Source organism: Cetorhinus maximus, chromosome 17 (genome assembly GCF_964194155.1).
Source record: "Cetorhinus maximus chromosome 17, sCetMax3.hap1.1, whole genome shotgun sequence".
NCBI lineage: Eukaryota > Metazoa > Chordata > Chondrichthyes > Lamniformes > Cetorhinidae > Cetorhinus > Cetorhinus maximus.
This window is the reverse complement of record NC_135895.1, coordinates 77346074-77367419: the sequence shown is the minus strand read 5'-3', so window position 1 is coordinate 77367419 and position 21346 is coordinate 77346074. Positions and strand designations below refer to the sequence as shown.

The 21346-nt window shown below is 41.2% G+C and overlaps 1 protein-coding gene across 7 annotated transcripts in view; it reads left to right on the top strand.

The window, feature by feature from the left end:
• The window catches only part of cep350 (centrosomal protein 350), a 209842-nt gene that overhangs the window by 150951 nt on the left and 37545 nt on the right, over nucleotides 1-21346 (top strand). For all 7 annotated transcript variants that reach the window (XM_078561488.1, XM_078561484.1, XM_078561482.1 and 4 more), the window contains exon 27: nucleotides 1269-1444. In XM_078561488.1, the coding sequence (XP_078417614.1) occupies nucleotides 1269-1444 (176 nt within the window). The remainder of the gene's footprint in view (nucleotides 1-1268; nucleotides 1445-21346) is intronic.

Here is a 21346-nt window from a genome sequence, read left to right as displayed (position 1 = left end):
TGCTAGTGTTTTTTTCTTTTGCTCCAAAATAGTCTCTTCCCACCCTACCTCACCCAACCTGATCTCATCCTACATTGATAGAATGGTCTAACAGTATTAACACTTGATAACACAGTGCATAGGAACAGGAGTATGCCACTGAGCACCTCAAATCTGTTTTGCATTCACTTGGGTTATGATTGATCTAAACCTCAACTCATCTTCCTGCCTTGGTTCTGTAACCTTAATAAATATCCCAAATAAAAAAAAAACCTTATCAGCCTCAATTTTGAAATTTTCAAATCACTGCCAGCCCCAACAGCTTTCTTTGAATGTGGGGGCAGGACAAGGCAAGAGTTGGAATTTCCACTTTTTTTTATCCTTTCACAGGATCTGGCATTGCCGGCAAGGCCAGCATTTGTTGCCCATACCTAATTACTCTTGCACTGACTGGCTTGCTAGGCCATTTCAGAGGGCAGCTTAGCGTCAACCACATTGCTGTAAGCCTGGATGTAGGCCAAGGTGGCAAAGATGGCAAATTTCCTTCCCTAAAGGATATTAGTGAACCAGATGGTTTTTACGACGATTAATGATAGTCTCAGTAATTGTAACCATGAAACCATCTTTCAGTTCCAGATTTTATATTAATCAAATTTAAATTCCACCAGCTGCTGTGGTAGGATTTGAACCCATGTCCCCATTAGCCTAGGCCTCTGGATTGCTAGTCCAGGGACATTACCACGACCTGAGTGTTTCCTGAATGGCCTAGCATTAGTTGCACTAACCCTAAAATTATGTCCCCTTGTTCTGGACTCCCACACCAGAGAGAATTATTTTTCCCTAGCTATCCTATTAATTCCTTTAATCATCTTAAACACCTCATTCCTTAATCTTTCATACTCGGGTATGGATTACAAGCCTAGTTATAATTTAACCCTTTTAACCCCAGTATCATTCTGGTGAATCTGTGAAGCTGCAGCCCTTCCAAGGCTTTCCTGAGCTGCAGTGTCCAGAGCTGAATACAGTATTCCAATTGCTGTGTGCATGCATGCAGCTGATTATTTCTTATATGTTGCACTTCCTCCTCCTGAATAACAAAAAAGCCCACCCTGCTTGAGACAGGACAGCATGTTCTTTAGTTCTAGAAACTGATTCTGGTGAATCCCTCCACGTTTCCACCCCCCACAAATTCCAGAACAGAGTTCCTGTTAAACCTTCCCACAGACCCATCTTGGTATATTCTCAGGTTCAATTTCTCCTTTTCTATAACTTTTTTAAAATTGTTCTAGGAGCAACGGAACACAGAACAACTCGAACTAGAGAATGTTTCTAAAGTGAGCCACGTTTCCAGCCCTTTGCAGACGGATGTGGAGACAAGGAGCCCCTCCCCTATTTCTATCTCAGGGAGTGAGACCAGCAGCATCATGCAAAAACTAAAGAAGATGCGCAGCCACATGGATGAAAAGTAATACGATACACACTTAATTATTTGTTGGGGCCTCTTGTAGCGTCTACCACTGTGAAAACCTGGTAAACCTAACCTACTTCGTTGCAGCCTGCCATTTGTCAGCTAGTGCAGGTTGTGCTGGAGGAGGGGGGAGCGAGAACTGACAACATATAATATATAAAGCACTTCCATGCCACCTTTCCCAAGGCCAGCAGTGTTTGCTGGATAATGTGTTTCCGCAAATATCCCTTCGAGTGTTGGGACGTTTGACCCCAGGAATGGGGCAACTAAGTCCAAATGTGACCTCACTCTTGCCTTCCAAGTAGACCTCCCTGAGAACTCTGGCAGTATTTTTTTCTTACCCTCATCTTTTGTATCAGCACCCTTTACCCCACTTTACCCCAACACTCACGGAATTGCATCATGAAAGAGAGGACTTCTCTGGTGAAAAGCTCACTATGCTTTTGGGTAGTGGAGGTGGTGGAGAAGTGGAGGTACACACAGCTTTTACTAGAATTGTTGTTCCAGGTGGAATTGTCAGCTTTGCATCATTAGTGTAAGATTTTTTTCTTATTACATAGGATTGCATGGAATATGCATAACAGAAACAGGCCAGTTGGCCCAGCTAGCCCATGCCTGTATATTCCCCACTCAAGTCTCCTCCCATCTCTTCTCATCTCTCATCGTAACCCTTTGTTCCCTTCTCCCTTATATGTTTGTCCAGCTTCCTCTTAAATGCATCCAGTCTATTCACTTCAACCACTCCCTGTGGTCATGAGTTCCACATTCTTACCCTTCTTTGGGTGAAGAAGTTATTTTCTGAATTTCCTATTGGATTTATTGGTAACTAAATGACATCTAGTTATGCTGTTCCCCACAAGAAAAAAACACAGTCTTTGTGTCCACTCTTAGCAGAACTTTTCATAATTTTAAATATCTCTATTCTGTCATCCTTCAGGCTTTTTTTCCCCAAGAGAAAAGAGACCCAGCCTGTCAATCCTTTCTTGATATGTATATCCACACCTTTTTGGAATCACCCTTGTAAATCTTCTCTGCACCCTCTCCAGAGTGTCCACATTTCTGTATATAAAGGATATCTCATTTTATAATATGACGACCAGAATTGTATGCGGTCAAACCAAGGTTTGATACAGGGTTAGCATTACTTAGAAATAATCAGATGGGAATGATGTGCTAATTTGATGGATTTTATTTCTGCTTTAACTCACTAGAATTGTGCTAGTTTCATTAAATTTGTCTGCTGATTGTTCAAAGCAAGAAGCCCTTGCTCTGTGAAATACTGTTTCTCCTTCCCCTCTGTCATTGCACATGCTGTGGTGAGTGGTGGTTGAAAACTTTAGACTCTTCTTTTGATGTATTTTTCTATTGGCAACTGGGAGTTGCAAATGAGTTTGGATTTGTAGATTCTTAAAGCCCGATAAAAGACAAACTCGATATCTTGAGCAAAGTAAAGAGATGATTGAAGTATCTACAGTGTGAATGAAGTGACTCAAGCTAATAAGTCTTACAGTGGAAGGAAAGGGGGATGAAGATTTGAGGCGGCTACTTAGAAAGATTAGGCTTGTCAATACATTGTAATGACTTGGCAATTTCACTCTGTCTGTGTCCACATCCTGCTTGACTCCCCACCCCCACCCTCCTGACGCCACTCGCTCACAGAAACCTATTGGATTTGAGCAGAAATAATCAGGGACTCTTTAAAATGGCAACTAGGCAGCCAAAGTACAGTGACATGGGTCATGATGTTACTCTACCTGAGCTAATGATTTTGTTTCAAGGACTAGGGGCAGGGAAGAGATGTTTCTGCTGGTTACAATCAGAAATAAAAGGCTGCCTTCACAAGAAACTAACTGGTCAACAATCAGTTTCGTAGATTATGGACTATTAATCCTTGATCAATTATGATGTAGAACCAGCTGAGACAGACAGATGTGAGACAGCTGTGCACGTCTACTTGTTCCTAGTCTTTGTTTGTGTGTGTGTGTGTGTGGGGGGGGTGGGGAGGTGGTGGGGGTAGGTGGGTGGGGGTGGGGGGAGGTGGCAGGGGAGCAGCCAAGATGCACACTAAGCTTGCCATGCTGTAAATGAATCATCTGCTGGCAATTCTTTTGTGGAAATGACATTGGTAATTGAGAAACCTGGGCTGAGCTGCTTCTCCCTTCCTGATAACAGCTGCTGTGAGGTGTGCAGTTACTGCAGGAAAAACATGTTTTCAAAAGCAAGGAGGAAGAGGGGGTGGATCAGGGAGCGGGGGTACTAGTTGGGAAAGGGAGTCACTCTGTGCAGCTGGCAAGATGCTGGATGGCATAAGTACCCTGCCTGATTGAGGATGGTAAGTACCACAAGCTAGAGCGAATTTACGTGTAGGTAGTGAAATAGGATATATGTTAAAAATGTCCTTCAGAGAAACTAGTTAGTATAGTGAGAAACATTTCCTGTTCCTTTTGGATCACACGTCAGTGGATAGGCTCTGCAGGCAGTGTCCTATGGAGCAGAAAGTGGCAGTGGTTAATATGTCTTGGGACATTGTCAGATAGATACAATGCTTTTGGATCTTGAGTTAAAATTCCAAGTTGTAAGAATTGGTCTGATTAGTGGCTTTAGGAGGAGGATGCTTTCTATGGAACAAAGATGGGTGCTATCAACGATTGTGGAAAGTAAGGCAGCACAAATGTTCAGGTTCCCCAGGATAGGCAGTAAGAAAAAGCTGATGGCGACAGTTAAATGGGCCTGCATTGAAGGTCCGCTCTTGGTTTAGAATGATAGGTTTGTCAATACATTGTAATGACTTGGCAATTTCTCTCTCACTTTGTGTCCACACCTTGCTCGACTCCCCACCCCCATCCTCCCTGTGCATTTAAGGTTATGCCCATGGACCTTTATAAGGTCCAATGACGGTCAGAGTCTTTCATTACTTCCCCTATTTTTTGATTGTCTTGGTGGCGTATCACAGGAGTATTGTCCTCATGAAGAAACCAGTTTATCTGCTATGCTAGTGGTAACCAATGAGATCAGCTGAGAAGCAAAACAGAGTAACCGTGGGAATGATGGAAACCGTGTACAAGACTTGTAAATTACAGAGTTGGTTGTCATGAGTAATTCCAGTAATCTAAATGAACTAAAAGCAGAAATTTTGGAGGAAATGTTAAAGGATTATCCCACTTCAAAAATGCAGATCTTACAGACAGCTTTCAGAGTGTGAACAAGAATTTTGGAAAATTAACAAAAGCCTAATCTTTAAGATAAACTTTGAGATAAGTTTGAAATAAAAAGTCTCCTTGTTTGGTTGAACATTTAGTCATGAAAATCAAACATTTATTAAGCTTTCATTTGTCAAGAGACTTGAGTAGCTTTATATGTGAAATGAATTAAATGGCCGCGTATGTTCAAAGACTTTCTGAAATTGTCCTACACGATGCCTGTAAATATCCGCTGCCATAAGAGCGGTAGAGTGATGTCAATTTACAGATCAGGTAAGCGTGGAGCCTGACCTTTGCAACAACTCTCCAGTTTGAATGCATTGATTTGAATCTTGCACGATTTCATGGGCTGCTTGTGTGCGGTTCTCATTATCTTCAGGCTTGTACAAACTAACAGTACTTGGTGTTAACCTCTGGGTTGGGACGGTCTTTCACCTTTCAAAATGTGGGTCCACATTCTATTAGCAAGATTTTTGTGTAGTTGTAATCCAATACTCCAACTTAAAAATGGGCAAAAACATCTCAGAACAAAAGTGCTGACAAAAGTACGTATTAATTTGTGGGCTTCTGCCATTGCTTCATGGGTTTGATGATGATAGCAAAATAATATTGCAGCTATCTAAAAGGGTAGAGGAATTTCCCAGCCCAAAACTGATTAGTGATCCTTCTTCTGAGGGCCTTGTAACTCCCGTTTTTACATAGTGAAAGTAGTAACGTGAAATTGGAAAGGAATTACCTGAGGATTGGAAATAATGACAGAAAACTTGCTTAAAATGATTGTTGAGGAGGATGAAGCCATGGCTGGTTATAGAACTGTATTTAGCAAAACTCAAGTGCTTTTGGAAAGCATAGGCATGGTTTAGAAAGTAGGTTTCAATTGTCCCTGTCATGCTTATGTAAGCCAAAGTTCCTCTGTCTATTCATGTGCGCATATTGGCTGCTGCTGTGGACCCCTGCCTCAGCTGATCGTTGCTCCACTACTCCTCTACCTTCCTATTCTTCTGTTATTCCAGGCTTGTACCCTCTTCAACGAGGACCACAGATCCTCTCTGTGCCACCCTTAATATTCTCTGAAAGGCCCATTGAAATGCCTGTTGCTGCCTACATATGAGCAGAAACCACAATTGCCCTGTCTTCTAGTTGCCAACTTTCCCCCCCATTGAGGAGCATTGCCTGTCTCTTTCCTGACCCACTCATGTCACCTTTGTTGGACTCTGCCAGTGAATCAATCACCATCCATCTCCATATTCCTTTCCAAAATGCCCATTGGATCAGAAGCCAGATCCTTGCAATTCACATCCTTATTTTGAATGTTTATATTGACATCCTAGCTGTGACTGAAATTATAGTGTACAGATGGTGACGTTTTTCCCCCTTACTGAAGCCTCCCTGCCTGCTGTGCTTTACTAAAACGCTGTGTGGTGGTGGTGTGATCCTTATCACCAAGGGATCTTGGTTTCTACCCCCTGCCCTCAAATGTCTTCTCTTCCTTTAAACTTTTCACCCATTTCCACTCTCACACCTCTCTAAAGTCCTATTATCTACCCCACCCGTGTCCCACCTTGAGAGTCCTGCCAAGTTCTCCTTTCTCCTTTCCTCCCTCAGCCTCTGTACTGATGAATCATCTTCCTCAGTGATTTCAATAATCTTCCTTGGCTTCCTTTGCCTCTCTTCTGAATTTGCTGACTTCCTGTCTTCACTTAATCTCTCTCTACACGCAACCTCTTCTGGCCGTCTTCGATGGTCTCCCTGCCATCTCGGTTGTTTCCGACCACTTCCTTGTATTCTTCACCATCCATGTCAACCATCTCCTTCCAATCTCATTTTCTTCAGTATCTGTCCTTTGGAAAAAAACTTATCATCAAGTGATTTGCATCTGCATTTCAAACGTCTAACTACTTCTACCCTCTCATTTTGGCTGTTCCCCTGATAAAATCCCTGTTTACGTTCCTTGAAGTTCAAGGGAGGATTTGGGCGCATCTGGAACACACTGGGTGAGCTATCCAGCACCACACTTACCTTGGAACATAGGAGCAGGAGTAGGCCATTCAGCCCATCAAGCCTGCTCTGCCATTCAATATAACCATGGGTGATCATCCACTTCAATGTCTTTTCCCCCACACTACCCTCATATCCCTCTATGTCATTCGTATTTGGAAACCTGTCAATTGTTGCTTTAAAAATAGCCAATGACTGAGCTTCCACAGCCCTCCGGGGTAGAGAATTTCAAACATCCACAACCCTCTGAGTAAAAAAAAAAAAAAAAAAAATTTTTCATCTTAGTCCTAAGTGACTTCCCCCTTATTTTGAAATGGTGTCCCCTGTTCTAGACTCCCCAGCCAGGGGAACCATCTTACCTGCATCTACCATGTCTATCCCTTTAAACATTTTGGAGGTTTCAATGCGATCACCTTTCATTATTCGAAACTCTAGAGAATATGGGCCCAGTTTCCCCAATCTTTCTTCATAGGACATTTCCACCATCCCGGGAACAAGTCTGATGAGCCTTCATTGCACTCCCTTATGGTAATAATATCTTTCCTAAGATATGGGGACCAAAGCTGCACACAGTATTCCAGGTGCAATCCAACCAAAATTCTGTACAATTGAAGCAAGACTTCACTACGCCAGTAATTAAATCATCTTGTGATAAAGGCTAACATACATACCACTAGCCTTCCTAATTGCTTGTTGCACCTGGATGTTAGCTTTCAGTGACTTATTGGCGAGATCCCTTTGTACATCTACACTTTCTAATCTCTCACCACTTAAGAAGTACTCTGCACATCTGTTCCTCCTACCAAAGTAGATAATCTCACATTTTTTCACATTATATTCTGTCTGCCATGTTCTTGCCCACTCACCAAGTTTGTCCAAATCCCCTTGAAACCACTTTGCATTTTCCTCACAAAGCACATGCCCACCTATCTTTGTGTCATCTTGGAACTTAGAAATATTACATTTGGCCCCATGTTCAAATCATTAATATATATTTTCAACATCTGGGGCCCAAGTACTGATCCTTGCAGAATCCCACTAGTCACAGCCTGCCAACGTGAGAATGACCCATTTATTCCTACTGTGTTTTCTGCCTGTTAACCAACCCTTAATCCATGCCAGTGTATTACCTCCTATCCCATGTGCTTTAATTTTGCGAGCTAACCTCCTGTGGGGGACTTTATCAAAAGCCTTCTGAAAATCCAAGTACACTATGTCCACTGAACCCCTTTTATCAATTCTGTTAGCAACATTATCAAAAAATTCCAACAAATTTGTCAAACATGATTTCCCATTCATAAATCCATGTTGACAATGCTCAATCAGATTATTATTCTCCAAATGTCCATTTATTACACCCTTTATAACAGATTCCAGCATTTTTCCTACTACTGATGTAAAGCTAATCGGTCTGTAGTTCCCTGTTTTCTCTCTCCCTCCCTTCTTAAATAGTCGGGTGACATTTGCTACCGTCCAACCTGCAGCAACCATTCCAGAATCTATAGAATTTTAGAAGTCAACCACCAATGCATTCACTATCTCCATAGCTACCTCTTTCAACATTCTGGGATGTAGAATATCAGGTCTGGGGACTTGTCAACCTTCAGTCCCATTGATTTCTCCAATATAACCTTCTTATTGACATTAATTTCTTTTAATTTCTCATTTTCCCTAGTCCCTTGGATTTCTAACTCTGGGAGATTTCTTGTATCTTCCTCAGTGAAGACAGACACAAAGTAATCATTTAGCTTCTCTGCCATTTCTCTATTGCCCATTATAAATTCTCCTGACTCTGCCTGTAATGGACCCACATTTGTCTTCGCCAAACATTTCCTTCTTACATACCTTTAACAGTCTGTTTTTGTGTTTTGCTATGTTACATTCATATTCTATTCTCCCTTTCTTTATCAGTTTCTTTGCCCTCCTTTGCTGTATTCTAAAATGCTCCTAATCCTCAGGTTTGCTATTATTTCTGGCAACTTTATAGGCCTTTTCTTTTAATCTTATACAATCCTTAATTTACTTTGTTAGCCACGGTTGACTGACTTTTTAGGTTTTTGTTGCTTGAAGGAATGTATAGTTGCTGTAAACTGTGTGATCATTCCTTAAAGGCTGTACGTTGCCTTTGTACCGTCATACCTTTTAATGTATTTTCCAATCCACCTCAACCAACTTTCCCCTCATACCTTCATAATTTCCTTTGTTCAAATTTAACACCCTTGCTTTAGATTGAATTACGTCACTTTCAAACATAATGTAAAATTCTGTCACATTATGGTCACTCATCTTTTACAACAAGATTATTAATTAGCCCTTTCTCATTACATAATACTAGAGCTGGAATAGCCTGTTCTCTACACTGTCCTTAACATTCTGCTCTAGAAAACCATCCCTAACACACTCCAGAAACTTGTCCTCCACAGTGTTAGTGCTCATTGGTCTTACCCAGTCTTTATGCAGATTGAAGTCACCCATGATTACTGTATTACCCATGCTACATGCTTCTCTAATCTCCTGATTAATACCATGCTCCACACTACCACTACTGTTTGGTGGCCTATAAACAACTCCTACCAATGTTTGCTGCCCTTTGCTATTTCTTAACTCCTTCCAAGCAGATTGCACATTTTGTTCTTCCGATCTGAGATCCTCCCTTACTAATGTCTGACCCTATCCCTTATTATCAATGCAACACCACCTTTTCTTTTTCCCATCCTTCCCAAATGTCGAATATCCTTAAATATTCAGTTCCCGGCCTTGGTCACCCTGTAGCCATGTTTCTGTAATGGCAATTAGATTATACCCATTTACCTCTATTTGTGCCTTTAAATCATCTACCTTGTTGCGAATGCTGCGTGCATTCAGGTAGAGCGCCTTTAACTTTGTCTTTTTGACATTATTCCACATTCTAAGCCTAGTTGATGCTCGCCTTTGTTCTGCCAGCCTTTAATTGCTCTTGCTACTTTTTTACTTCCTGTTACCAGCTTTATTTCCTTTCAATTTGAGCTACCCCTCCCCCAGGTTCCTATCACCTTGACAAGCTAGTTTAAACCCTCCCCAACAGCAGTAGCAAATCTCCCTGCAAGAATATTAGTTCCGGTCCTGTTACGGTGTAACCCATCCAACTTGTACAGGTACCACCTGCCCCAGAACAGGTTCCAATGCCTCCGAAATCTGATGTCCCACTTCTTACATAAATTCTCCAGCCAAATGTTGAATCGCTCAATCCTCCTGCTCCTGTGCTCACTAATACATGGCCCTGGGAGTAATCCTGAGATTACTGCTTTTGAGGCCCTGCTTTTTAATTTCCTTCATAACTCCCTAAAATCATCTTTCAGAACCTCATCCCTCTTCATACCTATGTCATTGATACCAATGTGGACCAGGACCTCTGGCTGCTCACCCTCCCACAAAGGATGTTCTGCAGCCACTCGGTGACATCCTTGACCTTTGCATCAGGGAGGTAACACACCTGGAGTCATGTTTACAGCTGCAGAAATACCTTTCTGAACCCCTGACTATTGAATCCCCTATCACTATTGCTCTTCCATTCTTCTTCCTCCCCTCCTGTGCAGCTGAACCACTCATGGTGCTATGGACTTGGTTCTGGCTGCATTCCCCTGAGAAACCATCACCCTCAACAGTATTTAAAATGGAAAACTGATTAGAAAGCAAGATAGACTCAGGGGACTCCTGTAATACCTGCCTTGTTCTCTTAGACTGCCCGATGGTCATCCATTCACCCTCTGCCTGCACACCCTTAACCTGCGGTGTGAACAGCTCCCTAAATGTGCTATGCATGTAGTTCTCTGCCTCATGGATGGACAACAGTGACTCCAGCTGCACTCGAGTTCCAAAGCCTGAGCTCAAGCTTCTGCAGTTGGTGACGCTTCCTGCATATTTGTTCGTCTAGGACACATGGATGCGTTCATGACTTCCCACATACCAAAGGATGTACACATTGTACTTGGCTGAGCTGACCTGCCATACCCTAACTTTATTAAGTATTTATTACAATTAGAATAAGTAAAATAACTTGCCAACTATTCACCAATCAGCATCTTCTCCTGTACCAAAGTAAGAACCAGCTACTGGAGGCTGAAAAAGGTAGAAAAAGAAAGGAGCACCTCCCTAAGTCCCTCACTCACCAAATTTCCACCTTGACACTCAGTGCAGCCCAAGCAGCACTGAGGAACCCCTGCTTTTATACTTTTAGACTCAGCTATTCTCATTGCAGACCATTATAAACACTGTATATTAGTTTGAAAGCCTCTATCAAATCTGCTGCCCTCATTTTATGCTCTAAGATGAACAGCCCCAACTTCTCCTGTCACTCCACAGAACTACCATTCTAGTACTAAAGCCAAAGCATGGGTATCTTTCCTAAAGTATGGTGCCCAGAATTGAATGCATTATTCCTGCTGACACCTGACCAGTGTTTTACAAAGGTTTAGCATAACTCCCTTGCTTTTGTATTCAATACCTGCCTTAATAAAGCCAAGAACCTCGCATGCTTTTTTAACATCCATCTCAACTTACATAGTTGCAAAGTATTGCACAGCTTTGGAGCACTAGTAACAGGTCCATGTGGTGATTGTGTTCCACATGAGCCTTGTCCCACCCGTCTTCATCTAACAACATTAATATATCCTTCTCTTTTCTCCCTCGTGTTTATCCAGCTTCCCTTTAAATGCATCTATTCTAGTCACCTCAACTACTCCCTGTATTAAGTTCCACATTCTAATCACTCTCTCCGGGTAAAGAAATTTCTTTTGAATTCAACTTATTAATATTTATGGCCCTTAGTTCAGGTTTTCCTTGCAAATGGAAACATTTTCTCTACATCTACCCTATTAAACCTTTGCATAAGTGTAAAGACTTCAATCAAGTCACCCATCAGTCTTCTCTTTTGTAGAGAAAAGAATCCCTACCTGTTCAATCTTTTCGGATAGGTAATAACCCCTTAGTTCTGTAAATCTTTTTAGCAACTTTTCCAATGTCAAGATATCCTTTTTATACTATGGAGACCAGAACTGTTCACAGTACTCCAAGTATGGTATAACTAAGGTTCTGGACAAGTTTAAAATAAATTCTCAGCTTTTCAGTTCTATCCCTCTAGAAATGTGCAACAGTTCTTTGGTTTTTTTTAGGGCATTATTAACCTGTGTTACTACATTAAGTAATTTGTTTATCTGTACCCTCCAGATCTCTCTGCTCATGTACCCCATTTAGACATTTGTTTTACAAGGTATATTTGACATCCTGATTATTCCTACTAAAATGTAGCACCTCACATTTATCAATAATGAAGTTAATTTACAAATTTCATGCCTATTTTGAAAGTTGATCAATACCTTGTATTTGAATCTGTTCAGATTTCTGTTCCTGCCTTCGTCAAAGCTACAAATGATATCCTCTATCGCCAGGGCCACATACTTTCACCTCCATAATATCACCCATCTTCCCTCCTGCCTCAGCTGATCCATGCTTTTGTGACCACCAGCCTCGACTATTCCATTGCCCTCCAGGCTGCACTCCGATCTTGCACCTTCTGTTAACTTGAGCTTATCCAATCTCTGCTGCCCATATCCTTACTTGCACCAAGTCTTATTCATCCGTCATGGCTGTGCTTCCTAACCTACATTGCCTCCCAGTCCAGCAAAGACTCTGGTTTAAAATTCTAATCCTTGTGTTCAAATTGTTCCATGGCATTGCCCTCCCTATCCCTGTAACCTCCTCTACCTATGTAAACCTCTAAGATATCTGAATTCCTCCATTGCAAGCCTCTTGTGCATCCCGGATTTCCTTTACCCTTCCATTGGCTTCCATGCCTTCATCTATGTCAGGACCTCATGCTCCTGAATTGCCACATTAAACCTCTCTATCTCCTTTTTTTTTAAGAACTTGTTTAACCCCAAATGTTCGGTCAAGTTTTTGGTCAACCCTCCTAATATCATCTCCATTCATTTTTTTCCTTATGCCGCTGTGAGGTTCTTTGGGATGTTTTCTATGTTACATAAATGTTATTTGCGGCTCCTGAATAGCTATTTGTTTTGCCTCTGATTTAAAATTCTCATCCTTGTCTTCAAATCCCTCCATGGCCGCCCCTCTCACTATCTCTTTGATCACCTCCAGCTCCACAACCTCCGATATCTGCGCTTCTCTAATTCTGGTCTCTTGAGCATCCTCGATGTTAATTGCTCCATCGATGGCCATGCCTTCAGTTGCAAGCTCTGGAATAATCTCCCTATAGCTCCCTGTCACTCTACCTCACTTTCCTTGTTTAAGACACTCCTTAAAATCTACCTAGCTTTTGGTCATCTGACCTAATATCTCCTTCAGTGGCTTGATGCCATACTTTGTTTTATAATGTTTTTGTAAGCGTTTTGGGACATTTCATTATGTTAAAGGTGCTATATAAATATAAGTTGGTGCTTGTTTTAATTTTCTGGCTCTGTGACTGTTCTCAAGTCAAAGACTGATCAGTAATTGATAACTGACACACTCAGCTTCACAGTAAAACCTGAAATGTTGCCCTATATAACTTGTCAGGGAATCAGAAGGACTAGTTTAAACTACCTCCATTTTAAAAGTGTGCAGCTAAAGGATCCCTTGATGTGACCCTCTGAAAACATGTTACAGCTAGGTTTATTTGACTCCAGCTTTCATAGTGACAAAAAGAGCATCCTCCCCCTTTTTCTTTGGGTGGGGAAGGCTTTAGTGTTTCTCTAAGGCGCTCTTACTCGTGGAATCAGATCAAACATCATCCCATTTAGTCCTGTGTGGTTTTAATTTGTAATTTCTAAAAGCAGTTTTTTTCACAAGCTGCTGATCAAATGCATGGGGTTTGTGGTTGTCCCATATTTGGAGTTAGTTGCATTTAAGACAAAATATAATGAACTAATATTTTGAATTAAATAATGAACATAAATAATGTAAAGTGGTCAAAAAGTATCAGATAATTTGAATTAAGTGGCTTCAACTAACAAGTGGACTGTTGTGTTGTTTCTGTAGTGTTGTGCCCTTGTTGAAGTGGCGTGCATGTAAATGGAGCTTGCCCTATCTAACCCTCACAACTTCTGTTTCCGTCTTGTATCTGGCATTATTGCTGTTAACAGGTGGTTTCTCTGCAGTGGTACTATAAAGTTCTGAATGTTTGTTTCCGAAAGATTCAGTGATGCGTTCTACTTGAACTGTGGGTTTGAAATTATTGTCTCACATCCCATTGGCACCCTTCTATGTAGCACAAATGTGCTGTGCCATGGAGTGTTAAAACCAAGCCTGTGATTCCTCACCTGATAAGTTGTTCATGATGGGGAAGTAGTATTTGAAGACCCTTGTACTTCACAACATGAGAGGATAAAGAATCAAAGGCTAAATCACGAGTGGGTAAATTCAGCCCACTACCAGCTTGAGGTAGATTACCAAATGCGTGCCCTTTCAATTTGAGAATGCTATGCGGCAAGCAGGGGAGGGGTAGTGCACACTTTTAAATGGCTCTTAAGGTATCATTTATGACCTACTGCATTTTTTTAAGTAATAATTATAATTGACATTTTGAGAAAGAGTAGACAGGACAATTTCAGCAAGGTGTCACTACTTTGTGCAGGGGTTTATACAATATTCTTTACATTTTAACCCTTGTAGACTTGGCAGCGTTGTGGTATCCATTTCATTTCACCAGCTTCTACTTGTTTCAGGCCCTCTTTGTTGGTTTTGCAAAGTGAGGGTCACATCAATGCAAACCTTGCTACCTGAGCCGAATTTCACCGTTCCAAAAACTAAAAAGGAGGAAGGTGGCAACCCTTTGCTGCCCAATGTGAATTTCAGTCCTGTGTCTGTCTGGCCCCAGTCTCTGTATCTGGATCAGCAAAAGTTAGAATCCCTGAGATGTTTCTGGAAAGTTCTGCAAGTCATCACATTCTTATCACAGTAATTACAGTCAAAGACTAAATTTATGCTCTTTGCCAACAACAATGGTTGGTTGGAGGTGGAGAGCTATGCCCTGGGAGAGACCCTTATTCACCCCACTGGAGTCAACTGATGATAGAGTGTTGACATTGGGAGTGAAATGACATAGGGTTGGGGCAGTATTGGACCATTGTTTTAATTCACCTCTTCTGTTTCCCATTGTCTAGTTCTGAGAGGGGGTTTGTCAATGCACAAACAGAACTCTAATACCCTTGAGAAAGTAGTATTGAGGAGCATTTCTTCACATCAACTGTAATTGTAGATTCCGATCCCAATGCTGGTTGATACTCTCACCCTTTTTCAGGTGGGTTTGTAAGCTGTGGTTGGTCTATTAGGATCGTAGCTGTAGTACAGTACTTGAGTTTCCTACTGTCGTCCCCTGCCCCCATTGAAAAGAGATGTCAGCTTTGATGAGCACCGTTGCCACTTGAAGTCATAGAATCCTAGCCGAAGGAGTTGGAATGAGGCAAAAGATGTATGGAGGTTGGATACCAAATAGTTTTATGCATTAAGTGGAAATTCTGCTTAAAATGTGAGGTTTTCTTTAGAGTATCTAAAGAATGAACTCAGCTGTTGTCTTTTTTTTTCCTGTTTTGCCTCCTTTTTGTAGACACTGCTCTCCTGTTCACTACTTCTTCTCTGTCTTTACGTCTCATCACTGGGCTTCTCTCAGTGTCTGTTTCCCCAACCTACATCCCAAATTCCAGCTGTACATCTACAACCAGCTGGTCAGGTACTGTGCAACCTCTGCTTCTCACTGATCGAGCATGCTCTGTTTCATCACATGCACGTGGGTGGTGTGGGGGTCGGTGGTGGGATGAGGGGAGAGAATTGTGCAGAGAAAATTTGAGTTCCTCTATCTCTCGGTTGTGGCTTCACGTAGGTGTGCCAAGCTGCTGGCTGGCAATGTATTGTAGACTTTGCAGTTGACTGAAGCATGCTTATTAAAGGGGGCATTAACATGGAAGCGAGCGGTTAAATTTCCCCAAAAAATCCTGAGCTCATGCCAACGGAACATTATTGAAGTTTGAATTGTTTAAAATTTTGAATAGGACTGTTGGAAATGTGGCAAAGCTGCAGCTTGCTGATTTTGTTTCATGCACCTTTAAGTTATGTATCTAAATTTGTATTGCAAACCTGAATTTTCAGGTGGCAGTGCGCCTTTAACAGTGCAAATGTGTCTTTGGTGAGCACTTGAGATTTTTCCATTTTCATTCTCTTGTGCACTTAAGTTTTCCAAAAATAAATCTGGATATAATTCTCACAGTATTCGCCCTTATAGAATATTCGCAAACTGCATATGTAACTATAACTACTTTTGTTTAATTGCCTGCCACTTGAAATAGTGCTGGCAGGCCTCAAATCTTGATTTAAAGTTGTAATTTATTGAAAAAAAATTGAAAGTACAAATATTTCCAGGGCACAATGCTGCATTAACCAGCACAGTGGACATGCTTACAGGCAGATGGGAAGATTCTAGCTACGGCAGGAATTCTGTGTTTATTGCTGATTTGTATTTGATTCTGCCTCTGAACCATTTGATCTTCCTTTTTTATTTTGCTTTAAACTGCATTCAGCATCGAGTTGGTTACTTTGCTGCATTTCTGCATCTTTTTCCCCCACTGAACTGAAATACAATTCCATCCCCCGCTTCTTGATTTGGCATCAGTATTTTTGAAAATTGATTATTGGTGTCTCTACTGTAAAGGATCTGATGTGGGGGTGTTAATTTACCATTTTCTTCCTGTTCAGTTTTCAAGGAAAAAGCAGCTGGCACTGATGACAGGACACATCAATGTCCTGGGGGTTACCATTGACCAGAAACTTAACTGGACCAGCCATGTAAATACTGTGGCTACAAGAGCATATCAGAGACTAGGAATCCTGCAACGAGTAACTCACCTTCTGACTCCCCAAAGCCTGTCCACCATCTACAAGGCACAAGTCAGGAGTGTGATGGAATGCTCTCCACTTGTCTGGATGAGTGCAGCCCCAACAACATGAAGAAACTCAACACTATCCAGGCCAAAGCAGCCTACTTGATCAGCACCCTATCCACCAACTTTAAACCTTAATTCACTTCACTCCCAGCACACAGCGACAGCAGTGTGCACCATATAACAAGATGCACCGCAGCAACTCACCAAGGTTCTTTTAACAGCCCTTTCCAAACCCATGGCCTCTACCATCTAGAAGGACAAGCGCAGCAGACACATGGAAACACCACCACCTGCAAGTTCCCCTCCAACCTGACTCGGAACTATATCACTGTTCCTTCACTGTCGTTGAGTCTAAAATCTGGAACTCCCTCCCTCTCAGCACTGTGGGTGCACCTACACCACATGGACTGCAGCGATTTAAGGTGTCAGCACACCACCATCTCCTTAAGGGCAATTAAGGATGAGCAATAAATGTTAGCCTAGCCAGTAATGCTCACAACCCCGTGAAACTATTTTAAATAGAAGCAAGTTTGTAACACAAATATACCACTGCAGTTACAGTGCAAAAGAATACAGATCCTGCAATTACTGTGCTGTAAACTTGACCTGTCTTAAATAGTTTTTTTTTGTTAACCTCGACATTAAATTGCATGGACCATCATCATTGGAGAGGAAATTGTCACGTGGCAAAAGTGTTAGGACATTTCACTCTCATCCAGTTTAATTCATGCTCTCTTTACCTTGTACATTTTAATGCTGTGAACATTTAGATATTATAGCCTGGCCTTCCTGCTGGATTGTACTGTTTTCAGTGCAATTCGCCTGGAATTGGAAACTAGTGCAAAGGATTGTGGAATTTTAAGTTTTTTAAAAATTTATTCGTTCATTCATTCGTGAGATGTGGGCGTCGCTGGCTAGGCCAGCATTTATTGCCCATTCCTAATTGCCCTTGTTCAGAGGGCATTTAAGAGCCAACCACATTGCTGTGGGTCTGGAGTCACATGTAGGCCAGTCCAGGTGAGGACGGCAGATTTCCTTCCCTAAAGGGCATTAATGTAAATATCATTTAGTGGAAATTAATTTTCTGTGATCTGTTGCACTAGGTTGTGATAGAAGCTGGCATCCTCCCACAGGATGAATTAATCATCATTGGAACTTTCTGCTAATTGTGCTCCTTTGCAAACTGTTAAGGAGGCTGTAAATATTAGCTGGTCTCTTGCGATCAAGAACAACAATTGGCATGTTTTGAAAGCTTTTGATTTTTTCCCAGTTCACTAAGAAACTTGACTGTACCCCAATATAACTAGTAAATGTATCTGTATATTTTTTTAAAAACTATTTTCAGTGTTTTTAAAATTAGATTACCCACATATGATGGATTGACAGTTAGATTAAAATACTCTTTAGTGTGAATCCCCATTTCAGCTGCATTAAGCAAACTGTGCCAAGTCTTGTATATCTGAGTACCTTTAGAAACAAAATTTTTAAAAATTACAATCTAAAATGCTGTCTGATTGTGATTCATTGGTATGCAAATGAAGCTGAATAGAAACCTGTGCGCAGGCAATTTTAATGCAATTTGTGGCTAGATCACTTCCAAAGATTGCTCCCAAAGTGGAAACTCTACCCTCAAATATTTAATGTGACGTTGACCAACAAACCCTATGCTGATGGTACCTCACTCTGTTGTTCCTGTCCACCAGACTTGTTTATAAGTCTATCCCTGTAATCATTCCCAAGAGTTTGAGCTTTTAGAAGCTTCCTTCTTGGGGAAAGGTCATTTTGAGTTCATACGTAGAAATCACGCTGAAACATTTCAATGAGTGACACTGAAGTCTGAGGATTATCTCCAGCATGACTGTAATCTGCCCTGGCCCTTCTATGTACATATTGGCACAAATCTATGCCAGCTACTGTGCAAACGTTTCTGAAAGCTGTATATTTCAGATTTACCTTAGCCACAAGGAAGGTAAACTAAATAGGATGGATCAATATCAAATTATTGTTAGGCGTTAAAACCAAACTGGCAAACCCAATCCCAAGGCAACATCAGTGACTTAGTGACCCTGAATCATGCAGGCAGTTGAAGAAAACATTTTTGCACCCACCCCCCCTTCTCCCTGATCTCCTCCCCTGTTCACCTTGTGGTTCTTTTAAATCTGCTTGTAAAGTCCCCTCAACCATGAAAAGGCCGTGACTTTGAAAAGATAGGCGATATCTAACTGTACCAAGAGACAGCACCAATTGGGTCATTTTGCATCCTTCCAAATTCTGCTTCAAATAAGGAATACCTCCTTCAGCTTTCAAAAGGTCACCTCGATCTGAAACATTAACTCTCTCTCTTCCCAGATGCTGCCTGACCTGCTGATTATTTCCAGCATTTTTTTGTTCTTATTTCAGATTTCCAGCATCCGCAGTGTTTTTCTTTTGTACTTGAGCTACTTGATGCCCTTTCCCATTTCCTTGTGAAAGATTACAAAACTAATTTGGAAGAATGGTGCTGCGGTTTCTTTCATCAAAGCTGAGAAATTTAATAGAATCCGTGTTCCATGTACTGATGAAGTGTAATAAATTGATAATCTGATCTCTTCCCACAATCATTCCAGAAGCTGAATGCTTTTGGGGATGGGAAAGTGTGATATGTGTATAGTGTGCACTTGAGATGAAGATTGTAGTATATTGAGCACACATCATTTCATTAACCTTTTTATTGGGGTTCTTCAATGTGAAGACATTTGTTATCTGAGTAACTATGCATAATGCAACAAGTTTTGCACATCTCTTCCTTCCAGACATTAGAAGCATTAACAGCTGAAAAATCTTCTATTAGAATCTAGTGAACTGTATGAGTGTTCCTCTTTAAAACTGAGTGTTTCTACCAAGGAACTTTTGATTGCTAAATGAGAAGAATTTAGGGCTTTACTCCCACGGAATTATTGTTCTGAAAAGGGCAGCAAGCTTTTCACCAATTCTTGACCTTAAGCGCCCTGAAATAAATTCTGAAGAAAAATCCTAGATGGTAATGTTACCTCAGAAATATAGGTTTTGGCTGGTGAGTATTTATTGACTTTAAGGGTGCATCATTCCACAGTGGTGAGAATCCCACAGTGTACAGTAACCTTGAATAATTGAGTGGTATTGATAGGAGTACAAAATCTAAGAGATTAATGTGGTTTAACTGCAACTGAGCACCCTCTAGACTATAAGGGAAAGTAAAGGAAATGGGGCTTGGTCAATCCAGAGTTAGCAGTGTCACATGTGAATCTGGATTGAAGGTGATCAAGGAGACAGCTTGCAGGATCCAAAGTAGGTACTAGGAGGGACATTTGTTTCAAAGCACATTCAGAAAAATTGAACATTTTTATTATTCTTTCATGCAATGTGGGCATGACTGGTAAGACCTGCAATGAAGATAATATTGTTTTTGAATTTCAGAACTTGTTAAATTGTTGTTGCTAAATGCAGGCCACATTATAAAAGCACCTTTCACACTCTTCACCTGGGAAATTGGTCCCAGTTCTGTAGGTGCCGGAGTAGGCCATTCGGCCTGTCGAGCCTGCTCTGCCATTCAAACAGATCATGGCTGAACACCAACTCTACTCCATTTTTCTCCACTATCCCCATATATCTTGAAGTCATTAGTGTCCAGAAATCTATCGATTTATGTATTGAATATGCTCAATGATTGCACTTCTACAGCCTTCAGGGGTAGAGAATTCCATAGGTTCACCACCACTTGAGTGAAGGAATTCCTTCTCATCATCTTAAATGGCCACCCCTTATTCTGAGACACTGTCCCCTTGTTCTAGACATACCAGCCAGGAGAACATCCTATCCACATCTACCCTGTTATGCTCTGTAAGAATTTTGTAAGTTCATCCAGATAGTCTGTGTTACATGTACTGATAAAATGCAATAAATTGATAACCAGTGCCAGTATTCAGTGTCAGCTCATTCTCTGTTATGGTTATGAGGCAATTTAAATATGTGCTCTCTGTTTAACAATTCGAATTAATCAATGAAATATTCAAGTCCTACTGGACATTTATTTTTAAATTCTCCTAATGAGAATATTCCCTTTACCAGGCAGTGGTAATTCTGGAATATTCTAAATGGTAATAATAATCCCATTTACACAATTTGAATTGCATTCTGGGGTAGCCCAAGAGTTTATGAATTGTCCAATGCTCGCAAGTCACCGTAATCCCAGTACTATTGCAACCCAGGGTTCCCTCCCCAGTACTCCCAAATCTTCACACCGCAACCCAGAACCACACATCCATCAACATGGAGTCATTAAGGGAAAGTCATGTTTAACTAACTTGCTGGAGTTTTTTGAGGAAGTAACAGAGAAGGTTGATAAAGGTAACGTTTGTATATATGGATTTTCAAAAGGCATTTGATACAGTGTCACACAACAGACTGGTGAGCAAAATTCTAGGTCACGGAATAAAAGGGAAAGCAGGCACTTGGATAAGTAATTGGCTGAGTGACAGGAAACAGAGAGTAGTGATAAATGGTTGTCTTTCAGATTGGAGGAAGGTTTGTAGTAGAGTTCCCCAGGGGCCAGTGTTGGGATCCTTGCTCTTCCTGATATATATTAATAATAATAATAGACTGTGGTGTGTAGGGCATGATTTCAAAATTTGCAGATGATACGAAGATTGGAAATGTTGTCAACTGTGATGGGCATAGTCTTGAACTTCAAAAGGACATGGGCATGTTGGTGGATTGGGCAGACAAGTGGCAGATGAAGTTCAATGCAGAGAAGTGTGAGGTGATTTGTTTTA